Below are 17,015 nucleotides of genomic sequence, written 5' to 3' on the forward strand. Positions count from 1 at the left end.
AGACTCGGCATCTCCTCACAGAACACAGGGTGTACAGACTCGGCATCTCCTCACAGAACACAGGGTGTACAGACTCAGGATGACCTGAACAAAAACTGCTGCATGTTCAAGTTCAAGTGAGCTCAAACAAGCCAGCATTCTGTGGTTCGTCCTTGGTAAAGCAAAACCACACAATGTACTGTAGTTTGTAAATAGTTTCCGGTGAGTAAAAATTGAAAAGGCTACAATCCTAGTGTTTGATTTGCATTTCTTTTTTTGTCTATTTAGGCTTGCCTGCTTGTTCTCTTGAGTTTGTTTCAACATGTTATTTACAGTTTTCAAAACGTTTACGTGAATACATCTATTTCTGTATAAATATAACTGTGTACTAATTATTTACTTGCACCACACAACATTGCAGGCAATGTGACAATCAGAAAATATACATCCTAGTGTTAATACATTTTTTAAATGGTTTTGCTTTACGTATATGGGCCAATGCAAAAAAAAAAATTAATAATTCAATAAAGATGGCGGATTTGCACTGGGTACAGGGTTCAGTCTCACATGTCTACGTCTGAATCATAGTGTCAGACTCATCTGGTTCCACACTGACAGTTTTAGAGGATTAGAAGTCCTCTGGAACAGCTGCAGCTGCACTCATACTTGGCTTTTTTACACCCACATGTAATGAGTTCCAGGAGTGCTTCAGGTGTCTGTGTCATTGGTGTTGGAGAAATGGGTCCATCCTTGTCATGATGCCAGTCATTTCCAACTGGGGAGGGGGTGTCAGGCTGAGCCTCCAGGGCATGGTTCCAGATAAGGGTCTGGTCATTTGTGTGCTTGGTATGCTGCATAAGTTGGGGGGATGGCTTCATTGCGGGCCTGTTTGCCACAGAAAAGCTTATTATATCACACACCATTTACATTTGCCGAGTCAGTCGCTGAGTCATAGAGAAGGGTTATATAGAGAAGTTCTACTGATTTCAACTGTGCAGGAGGTCTCGCCACTGTAGTGCCAAACTTGGTAAGGCTTCTAAATGTGTGTGGATTCTTCCTGACCTTTAGTTTGCCAACCCTTGCAAGACTGCTGGTTGAATCACCCCCAGTCAGTCAGTGTGTGTACTGCTGGCAACATTCTGCACAGTCTTTGGCCAAGTTCAGCTGCTATGGTGTGGGTTGGTATAAACTTGGCTTTATCCTTCACACCAGTACGAAACCAAAGCTCTTGAGTTGCTTCCAACTTGTGAATAAAATGTACACAAAGAACTGCAACGTCAGTGTCTGGAGACCACACCACTACACGAGGGTATTCTTGAGAAGCATGTGCAACATGAACTAGAAGCCAAGTATCTGCTTCTTCGTGCGATGAGAATAGCTCTTCTTGGTTAGAACTCCATCTGAAGTGACTATGCGAGCAATGAGGCCGTCCTTGAATCCACCTGCAATAACCATTTTCTGAGCTGGGCCAAGTAAAGTTTCTGCCATATCACACCATGATTCTGACTGGGGTTTTACCAGATGTTATTTATTCTTGGGAATTCCAATTAACTTCCTCCACTGCGTTGGGATGGGTGTTTTGGGACCATGGATTCTGACTACATTGCTTTGTGAGGATTGTCTTCATGCACGCTCAAAAGCTTTAATTGAATCTTTTACATCACATCGATCAAAGACAATATCTACTCTTTTGCAGCTCATAACTCTGTAGAGGCAAGCATACTTTTCTGAAGACCAACTCAGCAAGATCTCCAAAGCTAGTTGCACCTCCTTGCCTGACAATTTGTATAACAGCCATGCCATCCACTATCCAAGCTGTGGGCATGTTGGATGCAGGCAGTTGATATAACTGACTGTTTCTTTTTCTAATTCAGGTAATAGCTTACTCTTTGCAGTTTTGTTCAGAGTGTGCTAGAGAATATGGAAAAGCTCATGTGTGAAAACCTCCTTCAGACCAATCTCTCTTCTTTGTGGAGCTTGTGCAATGGTTCAATAATCCAGTGGTATTTGAGTTTCATCTGTCTTCCACAAACTGTTTCATTGCTTTGATTCCTGCATCATTCGCAGTAGCAAGCTTGGTGGCAACCTCTGCGGGTGCAGCAATGCCAGTTGCAATGGTGGTGAGCGCTATCAAGTCAGCATTCAAATCAAATGCGTTTGTCATGGAATTGGTGCTGGCGCTAACCCTCTTAACTACATCTCCATCTCATTGCATGCGACGTGGCGCAGCCTCCTTGTGTTTTCCTTGTGAAACGTCTGAGTCTACCATATCACACACATTACCTTCATGGAAGCTGTGATAGCTGAGCGCTCATGGGCAGTGCTGAACCATCTGCCAAAGCTCCTGGATTTAAAGTTAAAGCCACTATACACTATTAGGCCATATGCTGAACTGAAATATGTGCCTAGAAAAAGAGTTTCATTCCAGCAACAGGGCACTACCTCGTCTATGCAGATGCATATAGCCAATAACCTGACAGACCTTGTGTTAAAACCCTGCAGTTCCAAAGTTACTTGCAGGCCATCAACCAATTCTTATATCATACTGGTGAAGGGTTCGTCCATAACTCATATGTGCATATAACAGTGATTGAAATGTAAACGGAAGTAGATTAAAGTCAAGACTGAACGGACTGGGAAACTTAGAAGTCATACACATGAAAAACATATTGCAAATGTCAATCAAATGTGCTGAAGAGCCAGAAATCCTGAGAAGTCATACACATGACAGATAATGTGCATTAAATTACCATATCTATCTCTATTATAAAAGAAAATAAATAATACAATGGCATCATAACAATCCAAATTATTTGATTCTGAGGTAAAAAATGAACTGTATTTATTGGAAATTGAAACAGCGACCCAGGAAAAGAAGGGAAGGCGGAGGAGTACTGTATTAGCTGTGGCGAGTTTTCTTCGCCGCTCAGGTAGATGTTTCGAATAAGGAGCACACATTTTAAGCAGCACTTGGATTGCTACTCGCCGGCAGTCTTCTACGTTTCGAACTGTATTGCCGAAAGGGGCTTGCTTTGTCACCAGTGCAATCAGAAGTGCGTGCTTTGCTTTTTTAAATTATTATTACTGTATTGTAGTCGGATAAGGCGCGGCTGCTGTGACTTTTTTTAGTTTAGGAAATCTCGCCTCAACTAGGACTGCATACTTAAAAAATAAGAATACAGTGAAATTAATACAATCCGTTTTAATGAGTGGTGCAGTTATAATCACATTGAATGGGTTTGATTTAGCTTATTTGATGCAATCTTTTAATAGCGGGTGCACAATGTATTCATTATTTAAACAACTTCGTGTGATTTACGAGTAAATGAGACGCTAGACACAGTAAAACGGGTTAGCAAATACACGTTCTGGACTTTGCACTCTGCAAATCAAATTAATACACGACTTTGTGGAATTACATATCTGCTGTATGTCACCGTTTTAAACTTGTAAGCCGTTGATAGGAGTGGTGGGCGCATCAGTCCAGGGATGACACTGAAAGAGGAGATGGGATACCTTTCATTGGACTAAACTGAGATTACAATTTAGTTCGAAAGGATGATCAATGACGTCACGTTTCACCTGTACCGGTATCTCCGCTTCCGGCCACAGAGCGGCGTATTCGAAATCCTGTTTACATTTTGTTTGTTCTTGTGCTGAACAATTTACAAATATGTATCACTTACTTACCTTTTTACTAGCTCAGAGAAAAGTGGTACTTAAGGCACAACTGTGAAAACCTTTAATTATCAGCGATGAGAAGGAAATGGTTGTGATCACTATTCTGAGCTTCAGCATGGTACAACTTATCTGCACGTTTTCATGCTTTTCTGGTGCATGAAGAGACGATGAAATGTGGCTTACAAATATTCGAGAGATAAATTCACAGTCACTAAACACACGGAAGTTTGCAGTCGGCATTTTGTTTAGAAATACCTAACTGAGCCAACACCAGGAGGCTGCATCATTCGCTGTTCCAGTTCTGTTTCACTGGAATCAGTATCCTTGTCTGTGTTGGTCTCCAAGGGTTTGCAGGCTGTGACGTGTTCATCCGGTTGTACACACGGTTAGTATTATTCATTTAATGTAAGCAATTAATTCAGAGTTTATACGGTTATATAATGTAGTGCACGGTCTTGATCAAGTATGTTTATAGCACACATTTGTGTACCGGGCGTAAGCTATTTAATTCGCAGCATGCAAATATTTACAAATGTTAACAGTACATTTCTTTTTTAATGATAATGTCGTGAAACTGTACAATTTTGTGTTCATTGTTATTCTTTATATACAAAACAGATACAAGAACTGGAACTCTGAACTTTTTAACCCTACTATTAAACTGTGCGGCTTTTCATTCTTCAAGGATTTGAAACAGTGAGCCCTTATCTAGATTTCTACTGTCACCTTGTCTTTGACACTAACAGAAAAAGGAATTCGAGTTTGGAGAGTAATTTTATAATAATATTTTTTATATACACACTCCTATATAATTACAGCAGACTTTGCATATTAAAAAACACAGCACACATACAAGTTAAACATAAGCATTATTAAGTAAGCTGGAATGCTAATAAAAAAGAAAAGAAAATGTTAAACGTTTTTTTTTAAAAAATGTCAATTTTCAGGGTCTGATCGCCTGTGGGAGTGTTAAATAACCTTTAGATTGTCAACTTGGTTATAAACGCATTATGCACCACATAAAAATAACGACAGTAACACATGCTAACTGAAACAATTTAAAATTAAGGCGAGCGATATTGATTTAAAAAGAAAAAATAAATACATCGACAAAAATGTAACAACTTCCCTTCATAGGCACAGAGGTAGCTGGAGATACTGCTTGAACCCCTTTTCACTCTTGCATGATGGAGCTTTGTATGAGGCTTTTGCAATGCTGTGCAAGTCGTTTGTTGTTAACGTCCGGAAGGTCTTGAAGACATCTCGTATAAAAGATATCCATTGTAATATCTGATGATAAATTTGAAATCGCTGGTGAAAGTAAGATTGAAAGCTTGAGCGGTAGCAGCAGCAAACATGGAATTTGCAGTGACCGGAAGCTGTGTAATAGAAATGTTACAGAAAATAGGATTGGCTCGACATAATGTACTGGCATTTTGCACTCCTATAACCTTGCTCACATAACCTTGTATGCTTTGCTTAAGATAAAGTCAGAACAAGGAACCGCAAGATGCCTACACTGCAGCTGCGGCTGTGAAGATAACAGGATGAGCCAGACGTGTCTTTTTGCACGTACACCCAAACCACCCATCCTGTTATCTGCTTGCTTAGCTATATGCCACGTATACATAGTTATAAGTTGTTTTTTTCTTATATGCTAATATCTGAATCATCATTGGCTAACCCTCTGCCTTGCTGACGGTTTTAAGGTATATAAGAAACTGATCTAACTCTGTATGTTGGAACACTGCTCGATGATTATCTAGCACCCTGTGTGTTGAGTGTTTTCAGTTTGCAAACTTAAGAAATAAAGGCCTGTGTGTTTGGAACTCGCAGTCTCTCTTCCTTTTATTAGAATTTCCACGACAGCTGCTTTACCGGTATAGCTAAATGCAGAAGTGTGACATGCAAGTAGCCTATTCAATATTTACCTCACCTCTGCAATCAAGTCCCGGTCACTCCCGCTATGACGTCATTTCTGATCGCCGCCTCCCAGGATGCAGCACGAAGGAATATCCACTAGAAACTGTCTTCAGGGCATCAGATGATTCTTAGTGGTTAGGTTTTAGGGTTGGGTTAGGGTCAGGGTGGGTTGATGTCGGAGAGGTGCCGAGCTCTGGAAATGAAAGCTGGAAGTGCTTGGCAAATGTCCTAGAATCATCTGATGCCTTGAGGACAGTTTTTCTAGTCGATATTCCTTTACGCTGCTCCCAGGACCTTCCTGCCATACAGCTTCCACTGCTTCTTGGCCACCGCGGGCGCAGACATTTTTGGATACGTAACCCTGCTGCTCTAACTCCCGCTGCCTCCACTTCAATCAGTCAAGACGCATTTCAGCAACCCCGCATCAGCTCAATTACCTGCTTTAGCCACAGGCATCCCACGGCCCCTGTGGTTGTATCAACTCCTGTGAATCCTGGTAGGAAACATATTTTTGGCCCCTGTTCAACCAGGTGTCCTACCCTCCCTATTGGGTTCATCAGGCGTTCAAAATTTTAAGTTTGTCGGCAGGTGTTCAGACGGCTTCTGTCTTTTTATGAGTGTTCAACAGGCTTGACCACGCACCTTCCCTCTCATCTGTCCTCCGTGGGTGTCCAACAGGCTCCGACCATGCTCCTTCCCTCTCATCTGTCCTCCGTGGGTGTCCAACAGGCTCCGACCACGCTCCTTCCCTCTCATCTGTCCTCTGTGGGTGTCCAACAGGCCCCCACTTTGTTTCGTCCTTCTTTCTTTTCTGTCCACTGCAGGTGTCCAACAGGCCCCCGTAGCCCCCCCACCGGCTTTTCCTTCCTCTGTTCAACAGCCTTACTCGGTCCTTCAGTCTTTCCAGCCCTTCAATCTTTCTCCTCTCACTCTCTCTCTCCCATGCTTTCCTCCCGGTTTTCTCTCAGCACCGCTGTTCACAACCCTCTCTTTAGTTCCCAGATTGTCTGCATGGAGGAAAGGCAATTCACTTAGCCATGGATTCCCAGAGGTTTATTTACCCTGAATAATTTCCCCTCATGCATGCAAAATGTTTAATTGACAATCACTTTAAATTCACCTTTTTCTTTTTTTTTTTTGGGTGGAGGGGGGTTCTGCCTCGTCTAATGGCGAGGCAGCAGATCCCAATCTGAGCTGGATTCAATCATAATTCTCACTATTTTATTCCTGCAGTCACCATCTCCATTTCTACTCACGGCATTGAGATCTGCTTGGATAATTTTTGGGGGTCTCCTGCCGTGTCCTACAGCCAGGTAGAGGATCTTCGATCCAAGTAGGTGTTATGCCAAATTGTCTGTTCATGTTCGTTGCTGGGCAAACCTCATCAATAAAGTAATTGCTTCGCATACCTCATCAGTAAGGTTTGTTTATGTAAAACATTGCGTTGTGGGGTTTGTCATGAACTACTGAACTGAAAAATAATTAATCCCAAGCTTTTCTCTCTTCTCTACATTCATCTGAAGAGGAGACCTTTCAGGTCTTGAAAGCTTGTTATGAGTTATTGTTTAGTTCAAAAAAAAGGTATCACATCTTCTCTATCTAAACTTGAAAGTGAAAGTTCGCCTCGCCAACTCTTAATTCATTAGGTGCTTTCCGCAGTCTTTAGCCTGTGTTACTATTCTGAATGCGCAAAATACAACAAGCATGCCAGGCTGTTGCTGTGGAAATACCCGAACTGTCAAGTGTGATCGCACCCCCCCCTTCTCCCCCACTAATGTATTGTGTTGTATTTGACTAACGGTTATGCTAGTTGGAAATCACCTATTTATCATGGAGGCGGGAAGCAGATAATCTTAATTGTTGACATTAATACTTTATATTGACCTTTCCACTCCTGTACTAGGATTGATCCAGGAGACCTGCTGACTGACTGGTTTGTTATGAACAGTTTGAGGACAAACACACACCCTGCGTATGAAGGTGTTGTAGCCAATGAACTTCAAAAGTGTAAACATGCTTATGTATTTAAACTTTTTTGTTAAGTTGTGTTGCAACCTGCAAGTCAGTAAACAAGCACACATTGTCATTACAGTCATTGGAGTCAAGTAATAGAGTGGGGAGGGGCCCATGGATCACATTTGATGAGTGTAGTGAAGATCTGATTTTGAATGTCCCTGCTTTCTAGTGGTGTGCTTGATTGAGCAGTCAGTTTGTTAGAGTGGGTTTGGAATTGAGGTTATACTGTACATTGATATGATACTCTGTTCAGTTCTTCAGTTGGATGGGTCTTCTTCCAAGCTGTCAACTGGGGTTTCACTACTGCAGCAATCCTGTAGACCTGGAGCTCTCCTTTATAGTGACAGTCTTAGAGAATGTATGCAGCAGCAATACAGTATATGAGCACTGTACTTAACAGCCTCCTTCTCTGCACTGGGCTGGAGCAGTAGGGGAGAGGGCACATTACCTTAAAAGGTCATTTGCTTGTCACTGTATTAAACGTCCTGTAATATATTTATATGCAGTTCAAAAAATGAACGAAGAACCAAGTGCTCTTTAAAATGTTTTTACAGGTGTTTTGAAAAATAGCAAATTATTTGAGGACCTGAATGTTCATTGTTCAGACTGGTGTTTGAAATGGCCGATACTGCTGGTAGGTAACTTTTAAAATCTTTCTTTTTTAAAAAAAATCTTTTTAGAGTTGAAAAAGGAACAGTGACTGAAAAGAATGTGTAGACTTTCTTTAGATATGCAGGATTTATTGCATTAGGTTTGTGTGCGCATGTGTTTGGGGGGTGGGTTGGGCTAGGGGGTGGAGTTTCAAAGTGATGGGAGTTACAAGATTGTGTTTGCTGGGTTTGTGAAAATGTTCTGTTTCTTGCAGAGATATTGCAGGAGTTGGACTCCATTGAGAATGAACTGAAGGCAGTGGAGCTACAGATTAGTGATCTTCAGGAACATCAGAGGGATCTGAATGCCAGCAAGGACCGGTTGCAGAAGAAGCTGAAACAGTGCACCAAGGATGCAGGGCCAAGCAAAAAGTTGGACTTGCAAAGCTTCACTAAGCAAGGTTTTTATATGTTGATTGTTGTTAAACTTGGCATCATTTATATGCAGTATATGTATAGTTTGCATGCGTACACGTGAGACATCTGCAAAATGAAGTTGCCGCAGTTATTTAGTGTTTTACAGTATTTGCTTGACTGCTTATTTTCCCAGATTTCCCTTGGTCCAAGAAGGTTCAGAAAGCTCTCGGAATGTTCAAACTCTCCGCATTCCGGCCCCTGCAGCTCGAGACCATCAACATCGCCATGTCTGGGAGGGACGTGTTCCTGATCATGCCCACCGGAGGAGGGAAGAGTCTGTGCTACCAGCTGCCAGCGGGCTGCTCCGAGGGTACTATCTGTGCACGCCCTTCCTCGCAACGTCCACTGCAGCTTCTGTTTAATATTCACCCTTGTCGTTCTGCTGTACATTTTTCGTTTTCATTCTGACTGAGACCAAGCTGGTTTATCCTGATGCCACACTATAAATGAACTTCCTGTCCAGCATGTATTAAGACCCCACCTGCCACACAGAGCCCTAGTGTCTGAGGCCCAGGTTGGCTGCACAGGTAGTAAACTGTGATGTGGTGGCAGGATGAATCGGTTCACTGTGGATTAGAAGGGACTTGTATGATTGTATAAAGTAGACAGGATGCCAAGGTAGATTTGTATTCTCAGTTTCCAAATACAGTTTCCACATTTTAGTTAATCTCTGGAAATGGGGATGTAAGAAGTGCCACTGATCATTAAGCAGGTACATGTGTTTATTTAAACACATGCTCTTGGTGGAACTGTGTAAATTAATGAAACATTCTTTTTATTGCAGGGTTTACCTTGGTAATTGCTCCACTGGTTTCCTTGATAGAGGACCAGCTTATGAGTTTGGAGAAGTTAGGGATTTCAGCAGCCACGATTAATACATCTAGCTCAAAGGTAATCTTGTATCCATTTATATTTCTGTGAAGATTAGGACTGAGGCTGGAACAAAGCAGAAATGTGTTTTTTTCTTTCCCAGGAACATGTTAAATCAGTTCAGAATGCGATGCTTGACAAGACGTCTAATATGAAACTGCTATACGTCACCCCGGAGAAAATTGCTAAAAGCAAAATCTTCATGTCCAACCTGGAAAAAGCTTACAATGCTGGCCGGCTGACACGGATTGCAGTGGATGAGGTGCACTGTTGCAGCCAGTGGGGACATGACTTCAGACCAGGTATCCATGATGGTTAGGGTTAGGGTACTCCATGAGGATTAAGAGGCTGGTATTCCTTAAAGGAACCATGTTAGTCTAATAAAAGCTTTTCTCTTCCATAGCCATCCGTAACAAAGCAGTCGGGGCTCGGGTTGTTGTTCTAGTGCGTATGTTGATGTGTTTGCACAAGACGTTGCTGTCGAAATGTCTCGGGATATTTATTGTGACGCCTCAATACAGATGTTCTTCAGCTGGAAATGATTTATTCTGATGTGTTTGCTCTTCCCATGTGGTTTGTAAACCTCCTTCTGTTTCAATATCCAGACTACAAGGTCCTTGGTACCCTGAAACGACAGTTCCCAAGCGTTCCTTTGATCGGACTGACTGCGACTGCCACCAACAGCGTGCTCAAGGACTGCGAGGAAATCCTGTGCCTCAAAGATACCATTACGCTGTCTGCTTCGTTCAATAGGCCTAACCTTTATTATGAGGTGTGTTCAAATTAATAAATACATACTGTGAATAAATCCTCCTCAGATCCAGCTCCACAAGTTGGATGCTTTTTACTTGAATGTATCAGAGATCAATGAATATGAAGCAAGATTTCAGCAATCAGCACTGATGGGGAGTTTTTCATTTAGAAATTATACATGGTAGGGTTTTGGTGCTGCAACCTAGCTGCCTCCACTTGCATTCGTTCTTGGTATTAATAACCTAATGTGTATTAATTCCAATGAAAACACCAATGTCCATATACTGTATATATTAGGACCAATAAGTTTGTGAGACTATTTATTTAAATACCAAACATGCTCAATTGGACTGAGATCATGGTCATGGAAGGTGGCTAAAGTCTACGTCAGAGGTGGTGAAACGCGGCTCACGTGCGGTTCTTTTGCAGTTCAAGTGCGACTCCCGGTGAAATGCTTTACAGTACGTGTCTTGCAGCTCTTGACTGTATGTAAATGTATGGAAATGTTGCTGTGCGGCTCTCAGGGTCAGGAAGTTTGGCCGCCCCTGGTCTGTTTCATGGTCCTCAAACCGTTGGCGCCTGTTTCTGGCATGGTGGATGGGTGCATTCTCTTGAAAGTAGCCATCGCCATCAGGGTACAGCTGCAGCATTGTTGGATGGACTTGATCTGAACAGCGCCAATGTAAAATGAGGCATTGGAGGAGAACACCAGGAAAACATTCCCCACACCAGGGCAATGCCAAATCCAAGCAGATAGATAGTGCCCAGGCAGCGGATGTGTTCTGGCTTTTTGGTCCGCTGCTTCTTATTGCTGAATATTGCCTTTGCTTATTTAAAGGTACGTCTGAAACCGTCAAGCACTGAAGATTTCACTGAAGACATTGTGAAATTAATCAATAAGAGATACAAAGATCAGTCAGGTATAGTACTTGGCCATAATAATAATAAAAAAAACAATATTGTGGATTTATTGTATTTTAATAAAGGTACTGTTTATTGATGGAAGTGCCCTGGCAATTGACTGCAATGCACACTTAGTTGTACCTTCTTTCCTTTGCTGTCTTTCACAACGAAATCCTTAGTCACGGGTACATTCTTCTGGGGTTTTTGTGTCTCTCAAGCAGAGTCTCCAATAGAAATGTAGAATTTGCTGCCACTCAGTAGTTGGGTGGGTTTAAAGTATTCAGAACAAATCAATGATAGAAACGAGTCAGGAAGGAGGGGCATTGCCCAGTAGTTTTGTTTTAGTTTTTTTGTAGTAGGTTCTTTTTTTTAATGGTCAGTGTGAATTGAGTAACCGTTTCCAGTGTTTATTGGCAATACACCGATTTCATTTTTTGTATCGAGGGTGTTTTATCACTTTTTATCGGTTAAAACCGAAAATCAGAAGCCACGGAATACATTTCAAGCAGCGATGGAATACATGGCCCAGCTCCAATATATCTATTTACAGTATATAATAAAACATTTCAACCATGCAATGAAGCAATATTAATTTGGTATCTTGCTCCCAGGTGTCGCCGCGTGCTGATCGCAAAGCATTTTGATGAAGTGTGGGATACAAAGCATTGCAACAAGATGTGTGATCAATGCCGTCATAATCCATGTGAGTGTCTGCAATGCGTGACCTGCACTGCTTCATTCAAATGTCCTCCTGTGTGTTTGCAAGACTGCCAGTGTCTTTTCCATTTTACCATTAGACAATAGCATAGTGAGTGTGTCTGCATAGGGGCTCCTCTTTCCTACTTCATCCATAACTAGTGCTAAATTAAACACAGAAAGAAGCTTAAATGAAATGACATGCGTTTCAACTAGAAGTCTTTTTTTTAGTGTCTTCGATAAGTCCAGATCCTGTAACTAATATCAGTGTTAAAATGCATTTTGATTTATATACTTGCATGACAGGATGTGGTGAAGTGTAAAGGCTGTCAATGTTTCTGTGCTGAGTTTGAACATTACTAGACATTAGCCTTGCAGAGGTGTGAATGGTGCTACAACAGGCAAGGCAAAAGTTAAGATATTTTAAATACTTTAAAAGTATAACAACGACAGTGCATCTTCCCTAATACTGTATGTATTACTGTCACTTTGTAGGTCTAACATTTACCATTAAGAAAGACGCAAACAATATGGTAAATGTGTTTTTGATTCGATTTATTTTTTCTGCATGAAGGAACGTATTCATTGGTTTCTGGGAATTACCTCTATAAAAGTTTACCCCCCCTGTATTTTTTCACTGTCAGTTTTCCCATGGTTACACTACGCATTAACCATAGCCATGTTTTCCATGTTTATTAATATGCTTTACCAGACCTTGCTGGCCTTTACAGTGCTTACCTATGCTATACCATACCACACTTCGCTCTGCTTTCACCGTGGGGAACTTTTATAAGGGTAAGAGAGAGGTTTTTTTTTTTTTTTTTTTTAAGAATAAAAAAAGTAGAATTAAAAGATGGCACACTTTTTATTTGAGTGGGTCTTTCTTCCTTCCAGCCTCGGAGTCAGTGGACGTGGCAGACCACTGCAGGGACCTGCTTCAGATCCTACAGCAGGCTCAGCAGATGGATGAGAAGCTCACTCCGCTGAAGACCATCGATTCCTGGATGGGGAAGGGAGCTGCCAAGCACAGGGTCGTGGGCGTGCCTCCGTCCAGCCTCCCCAGACTGGAGATGGAGATGGTCATCGCTCACCTGCTGGTGCAGCAGTATCTCAGGTGCACACTTTGACACGGCGCAACTCGTACCTCCTTGATATCACACAGTAGATATGTCACATCGCCATTTAACAAAATGTCTTTGGTGATTGACAAAACGCCTAGGCATTGAGCACAAAGGAGCGATATCATTTCAAAGTTTCATTCAGGTTTCACCAACTGCCTTCAATTAAATACCTGCTGGGTTTCTTAGTCTCTTAGTCCCAGTTAAAATTCTAGCTGCAGCATTTTGTATAAGTTGCAGTCGAGATATAACATGGCTATATGTACCAGAGAATAGGGCATTACAATAATCAATTCTAGAAGATACAAAAGCATGCAACAATCTCTCAGTATCTGAGTGGGAAAGAATACTTCTCAATTTGGCGATATTTCTTAGATGATAAAAATAAACTTATCTGGCCCAAATCAGGCCTGGTTGTTAACCAAAGTACTCAAACAGTTGACCCTAATTATCCCTTTAATTGGGTTGAGTTAACACCTGAAGATTGCATGTTTGATTACCTTGCACACCAGACAAATGAAAGAAGCACCAAACTTTGGTGTCATTTTTTCTCAGACTCCCTCTATATACTACTACAACCCACAAAAAAATCTGACCAAATACAATGTGAAAAATGTGCAAAAGTGCAGAAAATCAGACAGGGCAAATACTTTTTCACGGCACTGTATATAATATATATAATTTTTTTTTTTTTCTTCCAACTTCTCCAGAGAGGATTTTAGCTTTACTCCATATGCTACAATTTCCTACATCAAATTGGGCCCGAAGGCTGATCTGCTGAAGAACGAGAAGCACAAGATCATGATGCAAATGAAGAAGTTCACAAACGTTGATCCAGTAAGTCTTTGTGATCCCGCTCCAGACTGAACTCTCGTCACTCTCTAAAGCTGCTATGCTGTACTTGTCCTGTTAGAACTTCAGGAGTTATTCATGTTGTTTCGGTCACATCACATTGTCACCAAAAAAGAAAAGACAGAGCTAACTTAATAATTCCAGTAAATCTTTCCCAATATGTATTACCATCGCTGTGTTAAGAAAAACCAAACACATTCTGCTAAAAGTCATTTGTTATCTTGTTTTGTAGCTGCAGTGAGGATAAATTGTCCCGAGTGCTTTTGCTTATTTCAGTCCTCACTTAAGCGTGAAACAGGCACGGCCCGGCATGCGAGGCATTTCGCTGCCTGTATCGCTGCCATTGCTTTCATATGGTGTCGTCCCGCGGTGACGCTCAATTCAATTCAATTCAATTCAATTCAATTCAAATCAAATCAAATCCAGAGCGATTTTTTTTTTTTTTTTTTTTTTCTGGCTGCTGCGCGGTACCATCAGTGGATTAACCAATCGCTGCCAAGTTATGACATGTGCTTGACAGAAAAAATCATGAATGAAATTTGTCTACGGAGGTGTCCAAGCACCCTGAAGTGTTTGATCCCTCCCATATTTCATACAAGGACAGGCAGGTCAGTATTTTATATATCGCCCCTGATAAGCATCCTTCCTGTAGCCAGTTTGATACTATTTTTTTTATTTATTTTTTTAATCATTTCTGTAGTTCTCTACTATTTTTACTAAAACTGTCTGTAAAAGGATATATTTTCGAACACTTCAGTAGTAGGCTGCTTGCTGTCAGCAACATATTGTATGTTTCTTTGCTAAGTTGATTGCTGATTTCATACACCTGAACATAAATGACAAAAACAACTTTTGATAAACAAACCACTTTTTATTTAGTAGATTATATGGGGAGGTATTACAGCTATGGCCAAAGGTTTTGTATCTCACCCTATAGAATTACTGTTTTTGCTTTATAAAGTAAAATGAAACCTACTGAATAATGTTATGTTAACATATTGAATTGCATATCACTATAGTTTTCCAAAAATTAAGAAAATGACATTTAGAAAGCTAACATGAAATACTGTACTACAATTGTTTCCGGTAGACTTTTGCAATATCATTTTGTCGTTTCTTTGATTGCATGATGTCAGATAGAAATTGTGAATAGTGTTTGGTGGGTGTTGTGTTTTTTTTTTGTGTAATTGTCTCCATCCTAATATTCTAGGTGATGCAAAACTTTTGGCCATATATATGTAAATTTATATTTGAGTACATAGCCTACGGTGTGGTACTGACAACTACTGTACTGTACGATTAAATTTTTCTACAGCATTGTCAGTCGCGTCGTGCATACCTCTCGTGTGCTTGGGTGCAGACTAGCGGTATTGCACCAAAATTTTTTTTTTTTAAATGCCCAGCAGTGCCGTGCTGTCCGTCTGTCTGTTTGTTAAAAAAAAATACATTTAATTTAACCCCGACCTGGCTTTTAGCATTGTACTTTTAATACACTGTGCCCTCCTGTTACAGTAACAAGACCAGGAATAGGCAAGCTTATTGTTATTCCAAGCTTTTTTTATTCTAAGCATACCGCTTTGTCAATGCTGGCATTACCACTGGATATAACTATAAGCTTTAATCCCTGTTTCTCAGTTTTTATATACGGTCTCATGGTCCTGGATTGCATTGATAATCCACAGGTAAAGTCCTCTATGGATTCCAAGACACAGTCTGCCCATACAAGCGCACAAGGAGGAGGAGGAGGAGGTATAAATAGTGCAGGAATAAAGAAGGATGGGGGGCAGCGGAAAAGATCACTTCCTGCCGATGCCGGAAATCCAAGAAAATCAAGGAAGTGATTGACCAGGAGAACAAGAAAAGTACAGTCAATTACGTAATTTCCAATTTATAACAAACCCTTTCTTTTCATCACCTCAAGTGAAGCCTCAATATAAAAATAAATAAAATGGAGCATGTTTCCAGTGCATGTTACGATTCATGCTGTGTCATACTAACGGCAGGTAATCTGTAACATGGGTACTAACGTGTTCGCTAGAGAGCGCATGGTGGGTTACGCATGACGGTGCATGATTTTTGTTCTATTCCTTTTTAAAGTATTAATTCTGTTTCTGAATCTTCCAGCAGGATGATGTATTGCCACCGATATCTGAGGCAGAGAGCTCTCCTACATTGGCTATTAGGGACAACCCCTCTGTACAAAAGAGAAAAAAATCAACAAAGAAAACAAGAAACCTGCAGCGTGACCAAGCTGGACAAGTAACCCAAGCCCCTTAGAAACCCGGGCTTCAGAAGAGGAACTCGCCGTGTTAATGCAGAGGGAAAGTTGATACAGGGACATGCTGCCATAGAGGTTGACGTGCAAATAGATAACAAAGAGAAAGAAAGCCACGCGGACAGTCCCTCAGCATGCCCAGCTGGAGCTTCACCAGTTAGAGCGAAGCAGAAGGCAGACACACCCAAAGAGAAGAAGAGAAAGAACAGGCAGGACACCGCTCAAGCTCCTACAGGGGAACACAAGTGCCAACACAAAGCAAATCTGGCGAGTGCTCCATCTGAAATGTCAATTATTTCTGCAGCTGCGGTTGAAGAACTGCGTCACCTGCGCAGCTATTACTCCAAACAGCTGCAAAGGATCAATTGCATTTCCAGGGAAAACCTGCGAGACTCTGATTACGGGGATAAAGCCCCCTCAGAAATATGAGACTCAACTGTGGGCCTTCGTTAATCAGGACTGTTAGGAGTCTGTGGAGACGGGTCAGTATGCAGAGGAAATGCTCCATTAGGAAGTGACAGAAAGGTTACCAAATAGATTAGTCAACATTTTCAGGCTTGGATCTCTGTGTTTTTGCTCTTCTGTAGTTTTATTTTGTTTATTTGAAACTTTCTTTTTACATTTTGGTTTTGTTTGCATTTGCAGAATAGTACAGCAGTGAACAGGGTTTCATTTTAGCAATTCATAAAACAATTATGATTATTAAGCTCTCCTGAGCCTTCTAGCTCAACTGCTAAGTACTTCTTTCTATGGCTTTGGAATATAATGGGTTAATACTGCCGGTATTCTGCACAATACCTGAAATACAAAGCTGTACCAATCAAGACTCGCAAGCATAATTTTGGTTTTTCACTGAAATCCGTAGTACACAATTAATTTTTT

At 41.2% G+C, this 17,015-nt stretch overlaps 1 protein-coding gene across 1 annotated transcript; it reads left to right on the forward strand.

Moving 5' to 3' along the window:
* Nucleotides 1-3,413: 3,413 nt before the first annotated feature.
* Nucleotides 3,414-16,105, forward strand: LOC117419720 (ATP-dependent DNA helicase Q1-like). The gene is made up of 15 exons (XM_058986490.1): nt 3,414-4,045; nt 6,817-6,916; nt 7,487-7,563; nt 8,154-8,233; nt 8,465-8,650; nt 8,800-8,976; nt 9,451-9,557; nt 9,640-9,838; nt 10,142-10,308; nt 11,128-11,214; nt 11,679-11,895; nt 12,783-13,002; nt 13,717-13,843; nt 15,541-15,720; nt 15,986-16,105. Exons 4-14 carry the CDS (start codon nt 8,218-8,220, stop codon nt 15,697-15,699), a joined length of 1,662 nt encoding a protein of 553 aa, XP_058842473.1. The 5' UTR covers nt 3,414-4,045; nt 6,817-6,916; nt 7,487-7,563; nt 8,154-8,217; the 3' UTR covers nt 15,700-15,720; nt 15,986-16,105.
* The last annotated feature ends 910 nt before the right edge of the window (nt 16,106-17,015 follow it).

The sequence above is a fragment of the Acipenser ruthenus genome, chromosome 14, assembly GCF_902713425.1.
Source record: "Acipenser ruthenus chromosome 14, fAciRut3.2 maternal haplotype, whole genome shotgun sequence".
Taxonomy (NCBI): domain Eukaryota; kingdom Metazoa; phylum Chordata; class Actinopteri; order Acipenseriformes; family Acipenseridae; genus Acipenser; species Acipenser ruthenus.